This window comes from Oncorhynchus gorbuscha, linkage group LG03, assembly GCF_021184085.1.
Source record: "Oncorhynchus gorbuscha isolate QuinsamMale2020 ecotype Even-year linkage group LG03, OgorEven_v1.0, whole genome shotgun sequence".
Taxonomy (NCBI): Eukaryota; Metazoa; Chordata; class Actinopteri; order Salmoniformes; family Salmonidae; genus Oncorhynchus; species Oncorhynchus gorbuscha.
This window is the reverse complement of record NC_060175.1, coordinates 51838113-51854473: the sequence shown is the minus strand read 5'-3', so window position 1 is coordinate 51854473 and position 16361 is coordinate 51838113. Positions and strand designations below refer to the sequence as shown.

General features: G+C 40.3%; 1 protein-coding gene and 1 pseudogene across 2 annotated transcripts; both read right to left on the bottom strand.

The window, feature by feature from the left end:
* Window positions 1-966: 966 nt before the first annotated feature.
* LOC124020776 lies at window positions 967-2115 on the bottom strand (annotated as a pseudogene).
* A 2312-nt stretch (window positions 2116-4427) lies between these two features.
* LOC124020762 (transcription factor HES-5-like) lies at window positions 4428-13980 on the bottom strand. 2 transcript variants are annotated; one of them, XM_046336033.1, is made up of 2 exons: window positions 13918-13980; window positions 4428-5059 (listed from the first exon to the last, which is right to left on the bottom strand). In XM_046336033.1, exons 1-2 carry the CDS (start codon window positions 13978-13980, stop codon window positions 4628-4630), a joined length of 495 nt encoding a protein of 164 aa, XP_046191989.1. In that variant the 3' UTR covers window positions 4428-4627. The 2 variants fall into 2 exon arrangements, with proteins under 2 accessions (XP_046191989.1, XP_046191981.1); XM_046336025.1 differs by lacking the exon at window positions 13918-13980 and adding an exon at window positions 5178-5263.
* Window positions 13981-16361: the final 2381 nt, after the last annotated feature.

Sequence of the window (16361 nt, the reverse complement as noted above, 5' to 3'; positions counted from 1 at the left end):
GCACCCAAAAGTACTCGTAACATGTTGAATGCTCAGGCAGGTAAATCAATATCGTCCAATTGTCACGACTTCCGCCGAAGTCGGTTCCTCTCCTTGTTCGGGCGGCGGTCGACGTCGCCGGTCTTCTAGCCATCGCCGATCCACTTTTCATTTTCCATTGGTTTTGTTTCCCACACACCTGGTTTTCATTTCCCAATTACTGGTCCTGTATTTAACCCTCTGTTTTCCCCCATGTCTTCTATGTGTGATTATTTATTGTTCAGGTCGGTGCGTTTCCGGCTGGTTTTGTCCGGGTGCAGTTTTCACCCGTGTTTTGTGGCGACCGTTATTGTTCGCACATTGGTACTGTTACTTTGTGCTATTTTCTTGAGTAAAGTGCGTTGTTCACTCATCTCTGCTCTCCTGCTCCTGACTTCATGCACCAGCTACACCCACCGCCTGACACCAATTCACGCACTTCTCAATATAGCACATTGTAATCCCTACAGGCTCTGATCTGGCGGACTCATTAAACACAAATACTGTGTTTGCAAATGATGTCTGAGTGTGCCTTGTCTGTCCATAATAAAAAAAAACAGCAACATCGTTACTTCTGGTTTGCTTAATATAAGGAATTTGATGTATAGAATTTACTTATGACAAGTATGACAATTGAATACTTTTCCCACCACTGCTTACTTGGTCGATTTTGAATGAAGCACCCAAAGGTATGTACATTCTAATGCTTTCTAGATCATTGTTTTGGATCAGTGTAGGCTTTCTTTGCTTTTACACATGGAATATCAGAAATCAGAAATGTAACCATATTGGAAACTTCTCAGAAGAGGAGAATGAAGTAACAGACAAGAATATTTCATTTGATGATTTTTGTATTTATTCAGACTGACTCACTGAGTCACATCATTGAATACCTTAATTTAAGGTAAATATTTCAAGAGAAATAAAATGATTAAACATCACCACAAGAGCTTGAACAAATCTCCAAGATATGATACTCTATCAGAGTATAGGATACACAGTTACGGTCTTTATAAAATGCAATATAAATGTTTGTTTTTTTAAACAAGGTTTTTCAATGCAATATACAAACTATTAATTTAATGTGAGCAACATTTTCTGAAAAACAGATAAAATATTGTTAATCACAGAGTGATGATAGCAGGTATAATACCCAGTTTGGGTAAATAATCCTCACGGAGGAACATTGATTCTGTAGCTCAAGTTGATCAATATCAAATATATAACTGATACATGCTTCACAGAAGATGCTCAATACAATGTCAATATGACTATATCACTACACAAATGTAGTGGCAATAGGTTTATGTCTTATATATTTTGAACTTCAAACAGATCAGTCATAGATAATCACAAACAGACTGATTATATAATATCTATTGTGGGTTAAAGGTTCTCATGGAGGAGCATTAAAGTGATTGTTGATCATGAATATAAAACCAAAATCAATATAATCAACATGTTTCACAAAACATTAACGTTATTTCAATTATCGATTTGATAATTTTCTCAGGGAACATTAACTTGTTCAGTACAACTTTAATTAAACGTCTCACAGCAAGACGTTAAAAACTCCTGCATAAGCAGAATATGAAGAATATATTTTATTATACTCATTACTGTCCATGAAATTAATCTTAGACCAACATAGTCCATCCATTAGACAGGAAGTGAACAATCTCATGGACACACCTGGAGTAACCCTGATTGACAGGTGCTGAGCAGGAGGAGGAACTCACTAGCTCGTTCTGTTGCTGTCGTCTCAGGAAGCAAACTGTCATCTAACGGATGTCGGCTTTGTCCAGCTTGGAGTCGGGCTGCTGGTTGAGAATCTCTGGAACCAGGAGAGACTTGAGCTGCTCAATGCTGTTGTTGATACGATCTCTGCGTAACTTCTCCACCACTGGCTTTCTTAGCTGCAAGAAGAGACAAGTAGAGGAATTAATAACTTTGTTCTGGTGTATGACATTATTGAAGCAAATTAACAATCAATCAAATGTAATTAATTTAATTGAATTTGAATCTTAAGTTTACCTTGTTTGTCAGAGTCAGGTGCTCCATAGAGTATATCATAGTTGATGTGATTGTAGGTACCATGGCTGGATCTCTGTGCTGTAGAGGTCTGTGTAGAGAGAATCTGATCTCTACTGGCTTCATCTCTCCTATATATTGTCCCAAATCTGCATATGAATGTGTGGGTCTTGGGCTTGTTGGAGTTTCTCACAGTCTGTAGCCAATGGGAGAGCTTGGGAGGACAGTGAGGAGTGTGGAGCTGCCATATGCTCAGTGTTCTTATTTCTGGGGGACAATGGTCACGTCTCAGGGGAACAGGTGGAGGGGTGGGGATGATGTAGAGTGACTGACAGAGTGCTGTGTGAATCTGGGAAAGTGGTGACCCCTAGATCTGCTGCCTGATGTTGGCATCAATGACACTAACAGAGCACACGCTCATCATTACAACTTACAGGTGTGAGACTGACACAGATTCTCTAAAGAAAAGAACAGTGTTATTAATCTCCACCTGTAAAGACATTGTTGAATGTAATATTCTGTATCCAAGCTTCATCACTGACTTAGAAACATTTTATTCTCTCCATGGATATGACTTCTGAAGTTAATTAATGACTCTAAAATATGGTTTTACTTCGCACATACCGGTAGTTACATTTAACAATATGATGATGTGTGACAATGTTTCACAATTTTAATTTCTGTTTAAATTCATACATATTTATATTTTCAGTCAATCAGAATGTTTGGGAATATATAAGATTTTAGTCAACATTAACAGGTGAGTGGATAGATACCAGGATAATGTATACCTTGGTTTTCAGTATTTTAGGGGTCATCAGTATCAATAGCAAGGATGCTCTTAAATTGGTATTAGTAGTTATAAGGTCAAGCATTCTGGAGTTCAAACGTAGCAGATGTGTCCTCTGTCTTGAGGCCACTGGTCAGTGTGAGTAGAGAGCTGATCTGAGTTTCCCACACTGAGTCCTGTGTGCTGTGATCAATACATTACAAAAGCTGCTCCGTGGACCATTAGTGACGGCTATTGACTCTGTGTTGTACTAAAGACAGAGGCTGACGTCACAGACCTGGATTCTGGAGGGAAAGATCAGCACTGGCAAGATGATACTAACAGGACATACCTTTATGAATACATGTTCATCCTTTAACTTAATGGTATAAAACACATGATATTGAGTACTCTGTTGAAAATGATTGTCTGTGATTTGTTTCATTATAAACCGATGAAGGGTTAATTTTTGTATGACTAATTGGAATTGAGAGCCGTTCCCTGTTTTATCACACAAACAACTGAACTATGTAAACGTACTTTATACAACTCTGTCCATCATCAAGAAAGAGAAAGATATCATAACTTCACAGAAAACTATGACAGTAAAATAATCATGTTTGACTAGAAATGTCTCTTAACTTTGATATTACTCTGTAGATTTTGAATGAAGCACCTAGAGATAAAAATTAATATATTGATTCAATTGAGTGTTGCATTCCAATGCAGTCAATATCATTCTGCATAGTCTTGGGTCATCATTGTTATTGCATTTGAATCAGCCACTTAATCTATGTGGAGTTTCATAAATCAGTGATTTAATAATGTAATGTTGTTGGAGGATTGTCATTGTCAAGAAAAGAATGAAGCAACAGACAACAATATTTCATTTGATGATTTGTGTATTTATTCAGACTGACTCACTGAGTCACATCATTGAATACCTTAATTTAAGGTAAATATTTCAAGAGAAATAAAGTGATTAAACATCACAACAAGAGATTGAACAAATCTCCAAGATATGATACTCTATCAGAGTATAGGATACAAAGTTACTTTCTTTATGAAAGACAACAGAATTGTTTAAAATAAACAAGGGTTTTTCAATTAGACATTTCTTTCTCCCATTTGCAATAAACATTATTCAAATAACATGATCGATAATTTCACAAATGAAGTTCGATCTTTAAACAAATCAAATATTGTTAATCACAGATTGATGATAGCAGGTATAATACCCAGTTTGGGTAAATAATCCTCACGGAGGAACATTGATGCTGTAGCTCAAGTTGATCAATATCAAATATATAACTGATACATGCTTCACAGAAGATGCTCAATACAATGTCAATATGACTATATCACTACACAAATGTAGAGGTAAAAAATTACTCGAATTTGTAGACCATAAAAACAGATTATTCAAATACAATCACACACAGATTGATGATATAGCATCCATTTTGGGTTAAAAGTTATCATAGAGAACCATTAGTTATTATTAATCATGAGTATAAACACATGATCAATATAATCTACATGTTTCACAAAACATAAAGGTTATGATGCTTTCAATTAACACTACAAAAATGTAGTTTTCAAAGATCAAATTGTTTTCTAGGAAAACGTTTTTAACTTCAGTACAACTGAAATGAAAAGTCTCAATCACAGCAAGACTTTAAAAACTCCTGCATAAACAGAAAACAAAGAAGATATTTCCTTATACTCATTACTGTCCATGAAATTAATCTTAGACCAACATGGTCCATCCATTGTGTTTGTCTAAGTGGAGCTCCAGTCTGTAGGTCTCTACCAGGGCCTCCAGGGGGCGATGTTGACTGGACTTTCTTTTTTGCTGATGCTGTGCTGGGCTGGGGAGCTCAGCTGAGGACCGTCAATCTCCCTCCTGTTCTTATCAGAGGATGGCTGCAGGCTCTGGGAGTGGCTCAGCAGTCTTCTCTGGGACTGTGTCTTCAGCTCATCATTAGACAGGAAGTGAACATTCACTTGGACACACCTGGAGTAACCCCGATTGACAGGTGCTGAGCAGGAGGAGGAACTCACCAGCTCGTTCTGTTGCTGTCGTCTCAGGAAGCAAACTGTTATCTCCAGGATGTCGGCTTTGTCCAGCTTGGAGTCCGACTGCTGGTTGAGGATCTCTGGAACCAGGAGAGACTTGAGCTGCTCAATGTTGTTGTTGATACGATCTCTGCGTAACTTCTCCACCCCTGGCTTTCTTAGCTGCAAGAAGAGACAAGTAGAGGCATTAATAACCTTATTCTGTTGTATGACATTATTGAAGCAGATTAACAATCAATCAAATGTAATTAATTTCCTTGAATTTGAATCTTAAGTTTACCATTTTTGTCAGAGTCAGGTGCTCCTTAGAGTAGATCATAGTTGAAGTGATTGTAGGTACCATGGCTGGATCTCTGTGCTGTAGAGGTCTTTGTAGAGAGAATCTGATCTCTACTGGCTTCATCTCTCCTATATATTGTCCCAAATCTGCATATGAATATGTGGGTCTTGGTCTTGTTGGAGTTTCTCACAGTCTGTAGCCAATGGGAGAGCTTGGGAGGACAGTGAGGAGTGTGGAGCTGCCACATGCTCAGTGTTCTTATTTCTGGGGGACAATGGTCACGTCTCAGGGGAACAGGTGGAGGGGTGGGGGTGATGTAGAGTGACTGACAGAGCGCTGTGTGAATCTGGGAAAGTGGTGACCCTTAGACCTGCTGCCTGATGTTGGCATCAATGACACTAACAGAGCACACACTTATCATGACAACTTTCACGTGTGAGATTGACAGTCATCCTTCACATTAAAACAGATGCTGCTGCCCATGTCCATTTGGTTGTTGTTGTTGAATACCATTGTTTTTGTTACAGTGCAGGTTCAGTCATATTTAAACACTTGAAGATGGGTTTAACCTCTGATTGCACAGTTATGAATGTGCTATGGTCTGTTCCAGTTTCAAATCAAATCAAATCAAATTTTATTTGTCACATACACATGGTTAGCAGATGTTAATGCGAGTGTAGCGAAATGCTTGTGCTTCTAGTTCCGACAATGCAGTGATAACCAACAAGTAATCTAACTAACAATTCCAAAACTACTGTCTTATACACAGTGTAAGGGGATAAAGGGGATTCACCACCTTCCGGAGACACCTGAAACCCCACCTCTTTAAGGAATACCTAGGATAGGATAAGTAATCCCTCTCACCCCCCTTTAAGATTTAGATGCACTATTGTAAAGTGACTGTTCCACTGGATGTCATAAGGTGAATGCACCAATTTGTAAGTGACTCTGGATAAGAGCGTCTGCTAAATGACTTAAATGTAAATGTAAATAAAGAATATGTACATAAGGATATATGAATGAGTGATGGTACAGAGCAGCATACAGTAGATGGTATCGAGTACAGTATATACATATGCGATGAGTATGTAGACAAAGTAAACAAAGTGGCATAGTTAAAGTGGCTAGTGATACATGTATTACATAAGGATGCAGTCGATGATGTAGAGTACAGTATATACGTATGCATATGAGATGAATAATGTAGGGTAAGTAACATTATATAAGGTAGCATTGTTTAAAGTGGCTAGTGATATATTTACATCATTTCCCATCAATTCCCATTATTAAAGTGGCTGGAGTTGGGTCAGTGTCAATGACAGTGTGTTGGCAGCAGCCACTCAATGTTAGTGGTGGCTGTTTAACAGTCTGATGGCCTTGAGATAGAAGCTGTTTTTCAGTCTCTCGGTCCCAGCTTTGATGCACCTGTACTGACCTCGCCTTCTGGATGATAGCGGGGTGAACAGGCAGTGGTTCGGGTGGTTAATGTCCTTGATGATCTTTATGGCCTTCCTGTAACATCGGGTGGTGTAGGTGTCCTGGAGGGCAGGTAGTTTGCCCCCGGTGATGCATTGTGCAGACCTCACTACCCTCTGGAGAGCCTTACGGTTGAGGGTGGAGCAGTTGCCGTACCAGGCGGTGATACAGCCCGCCAGGATGCTCTCGATTGTGCATCTGTAGAAGTTTGTGAGTGCTTTTGGTGACAAGCCGAATTTCTTCAGCCTCCTGAGGTTGAAGAGGCGCTGCTGCGCCTTCTTCACGACGCTGTCAGTGTGAGTGGACCAATTCAGTTTGGGATGTGTATGCCGAGGAACTTAAAACTTGCTACCCTCTCCACTACTGTTCCATCGATGTGGATAGGGGGGGTGTTCCCTCTGCTGTTTCCTGAAGTCCACAATCATCTCCTTAGTTTTGTTGACGTTGAGTGTGAGGTTATTTCATCTCATTTCTTGAGTTTCATCTCAAGGTATCGGTGCTCATCAAACATTTGGATCACAGTTCACAGGCTATCCTTTGTCAAGTTCCTCTTACAAATGTGTGTTAAATAACAGACCCCCCAATCATTGCACTCAAACTATTTAAGATAAATGCTAAGACCATTTAAGTGGCTTCTAATTGATAATGATTGAACTGATCGATTATTGGTTTTCTCCACAGTGGGTTGGTGGCCCCTTCATTCGGGACAAATTGCTCGTGGTAATGACTGGAGCTGGAATATATGGAATGGTAACAAATCCATCAACAACAAGGTTTCCTGGTGTTTGTGATGCCATTCCGTTCTCCCCTCAGCAGCCTCGTGGTTTTCTCATTAGAGAGACCAAGTCTTGTAGCAGCACACGTTCACTATTTCTTTATTTTGAGAGTGAAGGCAATTAACCCTCACTTTGGGAGTCCAGAGGTAGCAGATGTGTCCTCTGTCTTGAGGCCACTGGTCAGTGTGAGTAGAGAGCTGATCTGAGTTTCCCACACTGAGTCCTGTGTGCTGTGATCAATGCATTACGAAAGCTGCTCAGTGGACCATTAGTGACGGCTATTGACTCTGTGTTGAACTATAGTCGGAGGCTGACATCACAGACCTTCTGGATTCTGGAGGGAAACACCCTAACACTGGCTTTAATCTTAAAATTGTGCTGCAAAACATATACTGTATATGTGTACACTTAGAATGTATTTTTATTTCAGAAGCCGGAAAAGGGGACGCAGATCGGGGATCCTTCTGAAAATCTGGAGGCGAGCGAGTAAAGTCCCAACGCCTTCCGATCTTCTTGCTAACGTGCAATCGTTTGAAAATGAAATTGATGACCTAATATTAAGATTATCCTAACAACGGGACATTAAAAACTACAACATCCAATGTTTCACCAAGATGTGGCTGAACGAAGAAACTGACATTATAAAGCTGGTGGGATTTGCCATGCACCGGCATGGAAAACCTTTGGTAAGATGAGGGGTTGGGGTGTGTGTCTTTTTGTCAATAACAACTGGTTTAATAAGTCTTGAGGTATTGCTCTCCTGAGGTAGAGTACCTTATGATAAGCTGTCGACATCTACCGAGAGAGTTCTCATCTGTATTCGTAGCCGTCTATTTTCCACCACAAACGAATCTGGCCGCGCTCAACCAACTCTATAAGGCCATAAGAAAACAAGAAAATGCTCATCCAGAAGCGGCGCTCCTAGTGGCCGGGGACTTTAATGCAGGGAAACTTAAATCAGTTTTACCACATTTTTACCAGCATGTCACATGTGCAACCGGGGGGGGATCCTAAACCTCCTTTACTCCACACACAGAGATGCAGAAGTTCTCCCCTGCCATCCATTTGGCAAATCTGACCATAATTCTATCCTCCTGATTCCTGCTTACAAGCAAAAACTAGAGCAGGAAGTACCAGTGACTCGCTCAATACGGAAGTGGTCAGATGACGCGGATGCTACACTACAGGACTGTTTTGCTAGCACAGACTGGAAAATGTTCTGGGATTCATCCAATGGCATTGAGGAATACACCACCTCAGTCATCGGCTTCAACAATAAGTGCATCGATGATGTCGTCCCCACAGTGACTGTACGTACATATCCCAAACAGAAGCCATGGATTACAGGCAACATCCACATCAAGCTAAAGGCTAGAGCTGCCGCTTTCAAGGAGCAGGAGACCTATTCGGACGCTTACAAGAAATCCTGCTAAAGCCCTCAGACGAACCATCAAACAAGCAGAACGTCAATACAGGATTAAGATTGAATCCTACTACACTGGCTCTGATGCTGGCCGGATGTGGCAGGGCTTGAAAACTATTACGGACTATAAAGCGAAACCCAGTGACGCGAGCCTACCAGATGAGCTAAATGCCTTTTATGCTCGCTTCGTGGCAAGCAACTCTGAAGCATACACGAGAGCACCAGCTGTTCTGGATGACTGTGTGATAACGCTCTCGGTAGCCGATGTGAACAAAACCTTTAAACAGGTCAACATTCACAAAGCCGCTGGGCCAGACGGATTACCAGGATGTCTACTCAAAGCATGCGCAGACCAATTGTCAAGTGTCTTCACTGACATTTTCAACCTCTCCCTAACCGAGACCTACAATACCTACATGTAATACCTACATACCTACATGTTTCAAGCCGACCACCATAGTCCCTGTGCCCAAGAAAGCAAAGGTAACCTACCTAAATGATTACCGCCCTGTGGCACTCATGTCGGTAGCCATGAAGTGCTTTGAAAGGCTGGTCATGGCTCACATCAACAGCATCCTCCCAGACACTCTAGACCCACTCCAATTCGCATACCGCCCCAACAGATCCACAGATGACGCAATCTCAATCGCACTCCACACTGCCCTTTCCCACCTGGACAAAAGGAACACCTATGTGAGAATGCAGTTCATTGACTACAGCTCAGCGTTCAACACCATAGTGTCCACGAATCTCATCACTAAGCTAAGGACTCTGGGACTAAACACCTCCCTCTGCAACTGGATCCTGGACTTTCTGACGGGCCGCCCACAGGTGGTTAGAGTAGGCAACAACACGTCTGCCACACTGATCCTTAACACGGGGGCCCCTCAGGGGTGTGTACTTAGTCCCCTCCTGAATTCCCTGTTTACCAAAACACAACTCCAACACCGTCATTAAGTTTGCTGATGACACAACAGTGGTAGGCCTGATCACCGACAACGATGAGACCGCCTATAGGAAGGAGGTCAGAGAACTGGTAGTGTGGTGCCAGGACATAAACCTCTCCCTCAATGTGAGCAAGACTAAGGAGCTGATTGTGGACTAGAGGAAGAGGTGGGCCGAACAGACCCCCATTCATATTGACAGGGCTGTAGTGGAACGGGTCGAGAGTTTCAAGTTCCTTGGTGTCCACATCACCAACAAACTATCATGGTCCAAACATGCCAAGACAGTCGTGAAGAGGGCACGACAAAACCTTTTCCCCCTCAGGAGACTGAAAAGAATTGGCATGGGTCCCCAGATCCTCAAACGTTTCTACAGCTGCACCGTCGAGAGCTGCCTGGTATGGCAACTGCTCGGCATCTGACCATAAGGCGCTACATAGGGTAGTGCAAACGGCCCAGTACATCACTGGTGCCAAGCTTCCTGCCATCCAGGACGGGAAGCGGTACCGGAGCGCTAAGTCAGGACCAAAAGGCTCCTCAACAGCTTCTACCCCCAAGCCGTTAGACAGCTGAACATTTCATGTAAATCGCCACCGGACAATTTACATTGTCCCCCCCCCCCCCTGTTACCTATGCATAGTCACTTCGCTCCAACCTACATGTACAGGTTAACTCAACTGTACCCTTTTCATGGTAAAGTCGACACTTGTTGTATTCAGCGCATGTGGCAAATAAAGTTTGAATTGATTGCTGGTGGGACTGATGATGATGAGAATCAACTGTGACTCTGCTCTCCAGAGCTTTCTCACACTCTGCCCATTGAGAGAACTTCCACTAAACAATAGAAGTGTGCCTTGATAAATGCTGATTCATCTCTACACAAACAGTTCCCATCAAGCCCTTGGGGGTAAAAATAGAATTCCTTAAATATTTATCTTAAGAAACAGACTCACTCTTACAGTGAATCAAGTCAATCTGTAAAGTGTGTTTCTGTATACAAACAAATGGCATGTTTAAACCATGCCCCACATACAAACAGAATAAAAACGGGATTAATTGCAATAATCCTGGAGAAAATGTAAGTACTGCTCGATTGGGCTCCAAAAAAGCTAATGAAAATATGATGTCTTGAACCTTTTGGGAAAATGTATATATTTGATCAGATTTCTTCCTGCAAGACACACAATGCAGGACATTTATGGGATCATTCGAGACAGATTAATTGATTTCCCCATAGAAACCGAGTCCCCCACTCTAACCTCTGACAGTCCAGGGTCGAGGTCCCAGTCTATTGTGCTGAAGGGGCCCTGTGAGTGAATTCTCCCACATTCTCTCCATTCACTGCTTTGAATAGAGGAACAATAGAAGTGTGTCTTATAACACATCACATTATGCAGCACGCAGCCCTAAACGTTTAGAGCGCTAAAATGTCAGCAGCAGTTTTGGCCTAACACCTTGAATTCCTGATATGTCATGTACATATTCAAAATCGTTGAACGCAAATGCTATCGCAATACATTCTGATATATTTAAAATACATGTATGTAAAACAGGTGTTTCAGTAAAAACAACACAGCCATGTCTCTGGGAACTCACATGACCAATTATCTCTTTCACGCCTCATTACATTTAAGTGATATCATAGGTCAAATAAACAGCCTAAATAATTAGTCAGCGAATTTCTGACTACATCAAACCAAATCATGTGAATGAATAAAGTATGGCTAGAAATGAATTTTATTTTACTCTGTAGGTTTTCAGAGAAGCACGAAGAGGAATATGATATACATGTATAGTGTCATTTTTTCTTTCTGATTTAGCCCCATATACTGTAGTCTATCTAGTAGCTACAGTTCAAGTCGGAAGTTTACATATATCTTAGCCAAATACATTCAAACTCAGAATATCACAGTTCCTGACATTTAATCCTAGTAAAAATTATTCTATGATTTGAGGTCATGGCTTTGTGATGGCCATTCCAATACCTTGACTTTGTTGTCCTTAAGCCATTTGGCCACAACTTTGGAAGTATGCTTGGGATCATTGTCCAATTGGAAGACCCTTTTGCGACCAAGCTTTAATTTCCTGACTGATGTCTTGAGATGTTGCTTCAATATATCCACGTAATTTACCTTCTGCATGATGCCATTTATTTTGTGAAAAGCACCAGTCCCTCCCACAGCAAAGCACCTCCACAACATGATGCTGCCACCCCCGTGCTTCATGGTTGGGATGGTGTTCTTCGGCTTGCAAGACTCCCCTTTTTTCCTCCAAACATAACGATGGTCATTCTGACCAAACAGTTCTATATTTGTTTAATCAGACCAGAGGACATTTCTCCAAAAAGTACAATCTTTGTCCCCATGTGCAGTTGTAAACCGTATTCTGTCTTTTTTATGGTGGTTTTGGAGCAGTGGCTTCTTCCTTGCTGAGAGGCCTTTCAGGTTAAGTCGATATAGGACTGATTTTACTGTGGATTTAGATACTTTTGTACCCGTTTCCTCCAGCATCTTCACAAGGTTCTTTGATGTTGTTCTGGGATTGATTTGCACTATTCGCACCAACGTACTTTCATCTCCAGGAGACAGAACGCGTCTCCTTCCTGAGTGGTATGAAGGCTGCATGGTCCCATGTCATTTATACTTGCATACAATTGTTTGTACAGATGAACGTGATACCTTCAGGTATTTGGAAATTGCTCCCAAGGATGAACCAGCCTTGTGGAGGTCTACAATTGTTTTTCTGAGGTCTTGGCTGATTTCTTTAGATTTTCTCATGATGTCAAGCAAAGAGGCACTGAGTTTGAAGGTAGGCCTTGAAATACATCCACAGGTACGCCTCCAAATGATTCAAATGATGCCAATTAGCCTATAATAAGCTTCTAAATCCATGACATCATTTTCTGGAATTTTCCAAGCTGTTTAAAGGCACAGTCAACTTAGTGTATGTAAACTTCTGACCCACTGGAGTTGCGATACAGTGATTTATAAATGAAATAATCTGTATGTAAACAATTGCTGGAAAAATGACTTGTGTCGTGCACAAAGTAGATGCCCTAATCGACTTGCCAAAACTATAGTTTGTTAGCAAGACGTGTGGAGTGGTTGAAAAACAAGTTTTAATGACTCCAACCTAAATGTGTGTAAACTTCCCACTTCAACTGTATATGTGGAATATCATGTCAGTAATGTAACTCTATTGGAAGCTTATTTCAGTGGAGAAAAGAGTGAAGTAAAAGACGAGAATGTTTCACTTGAAGATTTGTGTATTTATTCAGACTGACTGAACGAGTCACACCACCAAAACATTGAATACCTTCATTTAAGGTAAATATTTCAAGAGAAATAAAGTGATTAAACATCACAGCAAGAACTTGAACAAATATCCAATACATGATACTCTGTCAGAGTATTGCATACAAAGTTACTGTCTTTATAAAAAACAACAGAATTGTTTAAAATAAACAAGGGTTTTCAATTAGACATTTCTTTCTCCCATTTGCAATAAAATTAATATTCAAATAACATGATAGATAATTTCACAAATAAAGGTTGATGTTACAACAAATCTAATATTGTTAATCACATAGTGAATATAACAGGTATAATACCCAGTTTGGGTAAATAATCCTCACGGAGGAACATTGATGCTGTAGCTCAAGTTGATCAATATCAAATATATAACTGATACATGCTTCACAGAAGATGCTCAATACTATGTCAATATGACAATATCACTACACAAATGTAGAGGCAATAGATTATTGTCTTATATATTTTGACCTTTAAACAGATCGGTAATAGATAATCACAAACAGACTGATTATATCAAATCTATTGTGGGATAAAAGAAGCAAACTGTCATCTCCAGGATGTCGTCTTTGTCCATCTTAGAGTCGGACTGCTGGTTGAGGATCTCTGGAACCAGGAGAGACTTGAGCTGCTCAATGCTGTTGTTGATACGATCTCTGCGTAACTTCTCCACCACTGGCTTACTTAGCTGCAAGAAGAGACAAGTAGAGGAATTAATAACCTTATTCTGGTGTATGACATTATTGAAGCAGATTAACAATCAATCAATACAATTGAAAAAATATTGTTTAATTTGAATCTTCAAATTACCTTGTTTGTCAGAGTCAGGTGCTCCTTAGAGTAGATCATAGCTGAAGTGATTTTAGGTGCCATGGCTGGATCTTTGTGCTGTAGAGGTCTGTGTAGAGAGAATCTGATCTCTACTGGCTTCGTCTCTCCTATATATTGTCCCAAATCTGCATATGAATGTGTGGGTCTTGGGCTTGTTGGAGGTTCTCACAGTCTGTAGCCAATGGGAGAGCTTGGGAGGACAGTGAGGAGTGTGGAGCTGCCACATGCTCAGTGTTCTTATTTCTGGGGGACAATGGTCACGTCTCAGGGGAACAGGTGGAGGGGTGGGGGTGATGGAGAGTGACTGACAGAGCGCTGTGTGAATCTGGGAAAGTGGTGACCCCTAGATCTGCTGCCTGATGTTGGGATCAATGACACTGACAGAGCACACGCTCATCATTACAACTTACACATGAGACTGACACAGATTCTCTAATTTAACGTACAGTGTTGTTAATCTCCACCTATAAGGACATTGTTGAATTTAATATTCTGTATCCAAGCTTCATCACTGACTTAGAAACATTTTATTCTCTCCATGGATATGACTTCTAAAGTTAATTAACGACTCTACAATATGGTTTTACTTCGCACATACCGGTAGTTACATTTAACAATATGATGATGTGTGACAATGTTTCACAATTTTAATTCCTGGTTATTTTATGCATGTTTGTATTTTCAGTCAGTCAGAATGTTTGGGAATATATAAGATTTTAGTCAACATTAACAGGTGAGTGGATAGATAACAGGATAATGTATACCTTGGTTTTCAGTATTTTAGGGGTCATCAGTATCAATAGCAAGGATGCTCTTAACTCAGTATTAGTAGTTATAAGGTCAAGCATTCTGGAGTTCAAACATAGCAGATGTGTCCTCTGTCTTGAGGCCACTGGTCAGTGTGAGTAGAGAGCTGATCTGAGTTTCCCACACTGAGTCCTGTGTGCTGTGATCAATGCATTACAAAAGCTGCTCCGTGGACCATTAGTGACAGCTATTGACTCTGTGTTGTACTAAAGACAGAGGCTGACGTCACAGACCTTCTGGATTCTGGAGGGAAAGATCAGCACTGGCAAGATTATACTAACAGGACATACCTTTATAAAGAAATATTCATCCTTAAATGGTATAAAACACGTGATTTTGAGTACTCTGTTGAAAATTATTGTCTGTGATTTGTTTCATTATAAATCGACAAAGGGTTAACTTTTGTATGACTAATTTGAATTGAAAGCTGTTCATTGTTTATCATACAAATCACTAAACTACATACATTTACTGAATAAAACCAAGTCTATAATCATGATAGAAAAAGCCTATCATAACTTGGGTAAATAAATCAGAATTTGCTTTATTTAATAATGATTGTATTTCCCTCCTAAGAAAGAGTAAGAAATAACCCAATATACCCCTTCCCACCCATTCTATCCCCTGAACAATTGAAGTGTGCCTATTCACCATAGAGAATCGCAGGTGCTGGTGGGACTGATGAGGACACTAAACTGTGACTCTGCTCTCCAGAGCTTTCCCACACTTTTCCCATTGAGAGAGCTTCCACCAAACAACACAACTGTGCCTTGTTAAATGCTAATTCATCTCTACACACACAGTTCCTATCAATCCCTTTAAGGGTGAAGCTCAATGCACAAATATGTATCCTAAGCAACAGATAAAGATTCACTGTTACAGAGAATCAATTCTCTGTTTATACAAAGAAATATAATGTTTTCAACCATGCCCCACATAGAAACAGAATAAAAACATAATTAACTGCATTCATTTTGAAGAAAGGGTAAGTACTGCCAAAACGCACTTTCAAAATACAAAAAATGGATTTCTTTAACTGTTTTTGAAAACATATGTTTTAGCAGATTTCTAAATTCAAGACCCCAATAGTAAACATTAAATGTGGGATTATCAGACATATATCCATTGATTTCCCATAGAGACACAGTCCCCCACTCTAACCTCTGACAGTCCAGGGTCGAGGTCCCAGTCTATTGTCCTGAAGGGGCCCTGTGAGTGAATTCTCCTCGGTTTCCCACATTCTCTCCATTCACTGCTTTCAATGGAGGAACAATAGAAGTGTGTCTTATTACACATCACATTAGCTATTGAGTTTGAGGGGCACAGCTGCTCTAAACATTTAAAGCATTAAGATGACAGTACTAGTTTTTGCCCAACACCTGGAATCACTGATATATTATGACTAAACTAAAATAATTGATCACTTTCTGAAACACTGAAAATACATTTATTTAAAACAGGTGCATCAATAAAAAACATATGAGTCATGTCTCCTAAGGAAGTCAGAATGATGATCACTTACATCTCTATAGTTCATTACACCTTTACTACAACAAGATATGATATGACTGTTATGTTTTATATAAAAACAATTACTGTAAAATAATCATGTTTGA